Genomic DNA, 8060 nt, shown 5'->3' with positions numbered 1-8060 from the left:
CATTGAGGAGAAGGGTGGAGAACATTGAGGAGAAGGGTGGAGAGCATTGAGGAGAAGGGTGGAGAACATTTAGGAGAAGGGTGGAGAGCATTGAGGAGAAGGGTGGAGAGCATAGAGGAGAATGGTGGAGAACATTGAGGAGAAGGGTGGAGAACATTGAGGAGAAGGGTGGAGAACATTGAGGAGAAGGGTGGAGAACATTGAGGAGAAGGGTGGAGAGCATTGAGGAGAAGGGTGGAGAACATTGAGGAGAAGGGTGGAGAGCATAGAGGAGAAGAGTGGAGAGCATTGAGGAGAAGAGTGGAGAACATTTAGGAGAAGGGTGGAGAGCATAGAGGAGAATGGTGGAGAGCATTGAGGAGAAGGGTGGAGAGCATTGTGGAGAAGGGTGGAGAGCATTGAGGAGAAGGGTGGAGAACATTGAGGAGAAGGGTGGAGAACATTGAGGAGAAGAGTGGAGAGAAATTGAGGAGAAGGGTGGAGAGCATTGAGGAGAAGGGTGGAGAGAAATTGAGGAGAAGGGTGGAGAGCATTGTGGAGAAGGGTGGAGAGCATTGAGGAGAAGAGTGGAGATCATAGAGGAGAAGGGTGGAGAGCATTGCAGAGAAGGGTGGAGAGAATTGTGGAGAAGGGTGGAGAACATTGCAGAGAAGGGTGGAGAACATAGAACGGAGGGGTAGAAATCCTCAATTTTTATTAATTGAGCCTGAAAACAAGTCTGTAGAACATCTCTCTCTCTCACTGAGGACACTGCAGTCCCACCCACAGTGGTCATGTGACAAGAGGCTGCAGCGCCGCATGGTAGCAGTGTGAGATATCTGCAGCATTGGATATCATTACATAGATCTGAGAATTGCGGTGACCTCGCCTCTTCTGCACTGTACACGCCGGCATATTCTTCGATGACGGAGGAACTCGTCCAATCCGCGGCAGGCCGCGGCGGAGATCTTTCCCATGTGGCAGAAAGACGCGCCAAACGCGGCTATTTCCACCCAGATGTTCACCCGTCGGCGCACGTCGCTGAGATGGCGCGGAGGATTTCACAGCGGGAAGGACCTTGGAGTCGGGACAAGCCCAGTGCCTGCTGGCAGCTCATCAGACGCTGGAGGAGAAGCTCGCCGCGATCCGGACGCCAAATATGAATCAGATGACAAAGGGAAGACCGACGGCGAGAAGAATTCCGACTTCCCATGAGATGAGAGAAGCCAAAAGCATCGGCCCCGGCTGGACGGAGGCCGGGACCGCGAGGGAACAGATGGGGCCACAAGAGCCAAGAGACGCGCGGAGCGAAGGCCTCACATCTGAGCAAACCTCTACGGAGAGGTCGGGGGCGGGTGAGACTTAGTGACACAAATGAGACATAAACAGGGATGACTAGCTCGAGTTCCCCATGTATGTGAGGCCAGCAGGTTCCACGCCGCTATCCAATAAAATTCCAAGATGGCGGCACTCCTTCATCGCTCCTGAAGCGGTAAGGGGGCTGCGGGGGGGGCATGCCAACGATGGAGGGGGGGGGGGGGATTAGGGTCATGATACCGGCCACAGCATCCCAGGTTTCCCTTACACCCCATTCACACTGAGCGACATAGATATTGCATGTTTTTCCGGCGCAATTTCGCGCGGAGCGTCTATGAGCTACATTGCGCGATATTGAGCGACGGTGCACATTTTTATCGCTCTACGTAGCGCTTTTTTGGGGGGGGCGGGACTTGGTCGCTGCTACATCGGGCTGTAACCAAGCAACAGCGATCTTGATGTGACATCATTCTAGCCTTCCATTTTGCAGTGCAAAAGTGACCCCTTCTGTAGCGCGATATCGTCCCCCCATAAAAGTCGCGCAATATCGCCGGTAATGCGCGATTTTGCGTGACGCTATAGAGTGTATTGGAGCCGAATTGCGCGGCAAAAAAAAAAGGGTCATGTACGAGCGAGGAGCTACAGGCGACATTGAGCCGTGGGATGTGAACAGCTCCATTGAAATGCATTGGACGAGCTACACAGAGCGATATCCCGTGGAAATATGCGCTATTTCGCGGCAAAAATCGTGCGATAAACCGCTCAGTGTGAACGGGGCCTTACTCATCTCCCCGGCTGGCTCTACGCATCCTGGGACATTCTGGCCAGAAAGGAGCAGCAGGCACGCTGCAAAAATTGACATGCCACTCTGCCTGCTGCCCCCCCCCACGTGACACAAAAAAGATGCCGCCGGAGGCAACAGCCTCAGGCTGCCTCATTATAAGGATGGCCATATACAGGTGAAACTCGAATAATTATAATATCGTGCAAAAGTAATTGCAGTAAGTGCTGCAAAAGGGGCCCAAACCAAGTACTGAGTACATATGCATGCTTGTACTTTTCAGAGGTCCGATATTGTTCTATGTACAATCCTTGTTTTATTGATTGCATGTAATAATCTACTTTTTTGAGGTTGTGGATTTGGGGTTCTTGGGGTTTTCATGAGCTGTAAGCCATAATCATCACAATTATGACAAATCACGGCTTGAATTATCTTGCTTTGCATGTAATGAGTCTCTCTCATATATTAGTTTCACCGCATAAGTTGCATTAGTGAAATAAATGAACTTTGCACGATATTCTAATTATTCCAGTTTCACCTGTATATACATACACAGAGGGGAATTTATCAAAACTGGAGCAGACAAAAACTGGAGCAGTTGTCATGGCAACCAATCCGCTTCTCTCTTTCATTTTCAAATCTTAACTGAAGAGAGAAGTTGATTGGTTGCCATGGGCAACTGCTCCAGATTCTGTCTTGATGCCTGGTCTATAGGCATCAAGGAGGCTAATGGTATGAAGCTTTGTAGATGCTCGCCGTACACACGGATCTTATCCAAAGTCCAAAAGCCCGCAGACACCCATAGACACCGGCCTGTAGTATTCTATTTCGGGCTTGTTTCACCTGGTGACCCCGCCAGTAACACACTTCCTGTCCTAGGGTGATGTGAACATAAACCCATCAACAAAGTCCCTCATGAAGCCACCACATCTCAGGTGCGGTAAGCTGCAATATGACATGTTTGTCCTTGGCTCTGGATACATTTGTAGTTTGTATCAAGTTCCCTGTATGTACAAGGCCTAAAAGCCATGGTGGGACATGTAGTCTCCAGCAGCTAAAAACAATGGTGGGACTTGTAGTCTCCAGCATCTAAAAGCCATGGTGGGACTTGTAGTCTCCAGCATCTAAAAGCCATGGTGGGACTTGTAGTCTCCAGCAGCTAAAAGCCATGGTGGGACTTGTAGTCTCCAGCAGCTAAAAGCCATGGTGGGACTTGTAGTCTCCAGCATTTAAAGGCCATGGTGGGACTTGTAGTCTCCAGCATCTAAAAGCCATGGTGGGACTTGTAGTCTCCAGCATCTAAAGGCCATGGCGGGACTTGTAGTCTCCAGCATCTAAAGGCCATGGCGGGACTTGTAGTCTCCAGCATCTAAAGGCCATGGCGGGACTTGTAGTCTCCAGCATCTAAAGGCCATGGCGGGACTTGTAGTCTCCAGCATCTAAAGGCCATGGCGGGACTTGTAGTCTCCAGCATCTAAAGGCCATGGCGGGACTTGTAGTCTCCAGCATCTAAAGGCCATGGCGGGACTTGTAGTCTCCAGCATCTAAAGGCCATGGCGGGACTTGTAGTCTCCAGCATCTAAAGGCCATGGCGGGACTTGTAGTCTCCAGCATCTAAAGGCCATGGCGGGACTTGTAGTCTCCAGCATCTAAAGGCCATGGCGGGACTTGTAGTCTCCAGCATCTAAAGGCCATGGCGGGACTTGTAGTCTCCAGCATCTAAAGGCCATGGCGGGACTTGTAGTCTCCAGCATCTAAAGGCCATGGCGGGACTTGTAGTCTCCAGCATCTAAAGGCCATGGCGGGACTTGTAGTCTCCAGCATCTAAAGGCCATGGCGGGACTTGTAGTCTCCAGCAGCCAAAAAGCCAAGGTGAGACTTGTAGTCTCCAGCATCTAAAGGCCATGGCGGGACTTGTAGTCTCCAGCATCTAAAGGCCATGGCGGGACTTGTAGTCTCCAGCATCTAAAGACCATGGTGGGACTTGTAGTCTCCAGCAGCTAAAGACCATGGTGGGACTTGTAGTCTCCAGCATCTAAAGGCCATGGTGATACTTGTAGTCTCCAGCATCTAAAGGCCATGGTGATACTTGTAGTCTCCAGCATCTACAAGCCCAGCTGATCACCCATCACACCATACAAATACAGCATTTCATGCAGATTTTGGGTTCACACTTTAGAATGTCAATATTGAAAAAGAATTACCTGGAATTTCACGGCCAGCATCTCCGTGGCTTTCTGCTCCTTTGTTAAATCCTCCATCATCCTCTCCTTCTCTTCAATCAGCTTCATCTTCTCCTCCTCCAGCAGGCTGTGGTCCTCCTGGATGGCGGCTTTCTCCTGCTGCAGCCTCTCAGCTTGTTCCTTCAAGTAGCTCCGAATGTTCTTCTCTATGAAGTTGTCGTCGTTCTCCTCCTCGGTCTCCGTGTCCGGAATGGTTTCCCCGTCCACCGACTTTTTCCTGCGGCTGTTCCGCCGCCGCTTCTTGCTGAGCATCCCTCGTTTCTCCAGCTGGGCCTTCAGCCTGGCGATCTCCTCCTGGAATTCCCTCAGCAGAGTGTCCTTGGGATCCTCGTTAATTTTTGGCTTGTTCTTGATGTTCTTAGCCCTGTTGGCAAACCTGAGAGTGGACAAGGTCTCCTCGTAGTGGTGAGAGGCTGGGCCCAGGGTGGCCACCATTATGGTTTTAGCGTTGCCACCGAGAGAGTCCTGTAATAGACGGGTGAGTTTGGAGTCTCTGTAGGGAATGTGGGTGCTACGACCATCCACCAGAGCTGATATGACGTTACCCAGGGCTGATAGGGAGAGGTTGATCTTTGAAGCCTCCTTGGGCCGGTCTCCATTCACCCCTGTTTTGCTTTGCCTTTCGCTGCCAGCCAGGTCCACCAGGTTGAGTTTCCCCACTCGGATATGTTCCTGCCCATCCACACCCAGTTCACTGCACTCTATGGTGATGACAAAGATTGTGTGGGACCTGGAACTGTGCTCGTTCATGTTTGTGCAGGCCACCGACCGAGCCTGGTTCCCTAAATTCATGACGTGCTCTATCTCCTTCACGTTCTTGGTCACAAAGGAGGATAGGTCCTTAATATACACTCCGCTTTCAGGGTTCTCCTTGAGTTCTAACTTCTTGTTCTGGTCTTTACACAAGAGGTCTCGGATCTCTTCTTGGTAGATCTCCAGGTAGGACGCCCTCACCAAGTATTGCTGGTTCTGGGACCTGGAGATATGGGTGAAAATGTGGTCAAAGGAATTGGGAATCACCCCTTTTTTATCCGACTCGGCCCAGAAACCCTGCATGGTGTAGGTCTTGCCCGTGCCGGTCTGCCCGTAGGCAATGATGGTGCCATTGAACCCTTGCAGGACGGAATCGATGAGAGGCCTGACTGTCTCATCGTACAAGTCTGTCTGCTTGGAACCGGCGTCGTAGACGGCGTCAAAGGTGAATGTCTTTGGCAGCTCCCCGGGGTTCACCCTCGGATTCCGGATGGTCACCTGCCCCAATTTGACATCCATGGCCACGATCCTGTCGTAGCCGCCCCCTTCTTCTTTCCTGTTGATTGGGCGGCATCTTACCACCACCTTCAGGGCCTCGCTGTTCTTGGTTTTGCTGCACATCTTGCTCCCCTCCCCTTCTGCGTCTCCTCTGTTGTGATATTTGTTTATTCCGAGGAATGCAGCGCGGCACCCTCAGACGCTGACATTCACCCGTCTACCCCGCAAAAAAAAAACGTTCCCCCTCAACGGTTCCTCCTCACCGCCTCCCTCCACGGCTGGATCCAACGCCTTCAGCAATCCCTTGGTGGCATCTCCCTGTCAACAGCAGAGCATCCATGGAGCATCGCTGGCAGAGATGGAGACTCAGGTGTCAGGATGGAGCTGATTCCCAGCTCCGCAGCGGGGGCAGGGATCAGCCTCCACAGAGAGGTCCCGGCGTGATGGGTGTCACCTGCAGATTTGGGGTAGCTAATCCCCTTTGATGATCATGAGAGGCAGCTGGAAACGCCTAGTCCCTTCTGGGCTGTGGATGCTCATTCATTGCGGCCGCTGTCTGTGAGAGAATGACAGGGGGAAAACAGGGGCTGAGGATGGGGTGGGGACTGGGAATGATGCTGGATCTTCTGCTGTGGACAGAGGAGAAGAGGAGGAGGAGGATGGGGAGGAGGAGGAGGAGGAGGAGGAGGATGGGGAGATGCCTGCACTGGCTGACACAAGCACTCAGATAACACCCTCAGCTGCAGCAGCTTTCTCTATCAGAGCCAAGCCAACAGGAGGATGACCTCAGCCCCAGGGGGAGCCATGACCTTCTCCCGCTCTGGAATTCTGGGGGCTGTAGTTCCCAAGCTGATAAGATCCAACGTGGGCTCATTGTAGGGATCACTTCCTGCCTGTGTGTGTGTCAGACATCAAGGGAATCGCCTAATAACAGGAAGCAAAGCGGCAACGGGAGCAAAGCAACCCCCGGAGCCCCCTCTCTGCATTGCTGCCACCATTTGTCATTTAAAGGGGATGCGTCGGGTGGACTCATTGTATCAATAAAAAGGGGCGGGGGGGGGAGAAATGATCAAAACTGCTCCAGGCAGAATCTGGAGTGGTTGCCCGTGGCAACCAATCAGCATCTCTCTTCGGTTTGCTCAGGTAAGATGTGAAAATGAGACAGAGAAACTGATTGGTTGCCGTGCGCAGCTGCTCCTGTTTTGATACATTCCCCTCATTGTATCCAGCAGAAGAAACATCGTTGCCTTCGCAAACCATTCGTTCGCCCCGGCGGCGCGTGCGTTTAACCCACGTTGCATTTTGCAGCCAGCGCGTTTTTTCTTTTTAAGCCCCGCCCACGCCGGATCCTCGATGAAGGAGGATCCTTATCCTTTGTGAACTGAGCCCCAAAACATTCCGCGGAGAACCCTCATGAAGGACATCAGTTTGCTCTGAGCTCTGTGCATCTGTTACATACATTTTGCTACCCCCGCCCCCCCTCTCAGTGCTGCTGATCTCCTGCAGCCTCTTTGTAGCCACTTCCGGTTTACATGCACTCCAGCGATGGCTGTATGGCATTTCTCAGGGTGGGTTTCCTGATGGTGACAACAGTGGACCATGTCGGTGTAATTTGTGATGAAATGACTACTTGTGGTCTCCGTTGGAAGCCCGTGTGGCAGGGTGACAACTCAGGAGGACACTTAGGAGACAGGGGCAGAGCGTTGTCACTATATAACAGGAAGTGGCTATACAAGGGGCCTCCATGGCAGGATCACCAGGGATTAATTTAATGAAAGCTGCCAATAAAGAAAATATTGAAAATGACAATAACACGGTGATGGTGATATGAGATTTTTAGATTGGGTTTAAATCCACTTTAATTGAAGAGTCCGGGTACTGCCCTGGGGGACATGTATGGGGGTCCGGGTACTGCCCTGGGGGACATGTATGGGGGTCTTCCTCTCCCTCCATTCCCCATTGGGGGGGTGGGGGGGGGGGATTCTGTAGCACCTATGCCTATGTCCCGGCTGGATTGCCCCGGTACCAGTGTCACCGGTTTGTGTTTGATCCACGTTGAGTGTTTGGGATGAACTCACACTTCCATGTTGCGGTAATGGATGTAACATGCGTTGCTACATTGTGGCATCATTCAGTCACCCCAACAAACCTGCAAGGCAGCACACTGCAACGCATGTCAGTGTGTTGCGTTTCAGGGACACGTTAGGAACGCCTTGGCAGTCCATAAAGTACCGCAGCGCTGAACACTGAAAAATGGCCTGGCCAGGAAGGGGGTCTAACACCGCGGATGTCAACTGGTTAAACGAACCAACTCAACGTGACGCACGTCAACATAACGCACCACAGAGATGTACATGGGCCCTGAAGGTACAGACTCACCCAAGGTAGCCGGAGACCCCTCCCCCGTGTGCGCCTCTACCAATAGTTATACATTGATCTGATTGGCTGATGTGTGCCGGATTTGGTACAGACACACACTGAGAGTCTAC

General features: G+C 51.9%; 1 protein-coding gene across 1 annotated transcript in view; it reads right to left on the bottom strand.

Moving 5' to 3' along the window:
* Positions 1-5773, bottom strand: part of KIF3C (kinesin family member 3C) — a 41933-nt gene extending 36160 nt beyond the window's left edge. The window contains exon 1 of the mRNA XM_018573866.1: positions 4282-5773. Coding sequence (XP_018429368.1) covers positions 4282-5694 — 1413 coding nt within the window. The 5' untranslated portion in view covers positions 5695-5773. The remainder of the gene's footprint in view (positions 1-4281) is intronic.
* Between the last annotated feature and the right edge of the window lie 2287 nt (positions 5774-8060).

This window comes from Nanorana parkeri, unplaced genomic scaffold, assembly GCF_000935625.1.
Source record: "Nanorana parkeri isolate BGI_ZX_2015 unplaced genomic scaffold, ASM93562v1 scaffold2585, whole genome shotgun sequence".
Taxonomy (NCBI): Eukaryota; Metazoa; Chordata; class Amphibia; order Anura; family Dicroglossidae; genus Nanorana; species Nanorana parkeri.
The sequence above is the reverse complement of the archived record's forward strand: the minus strand, read 5'-3'. Positions and strand labels throughout refer to the sequence as shown.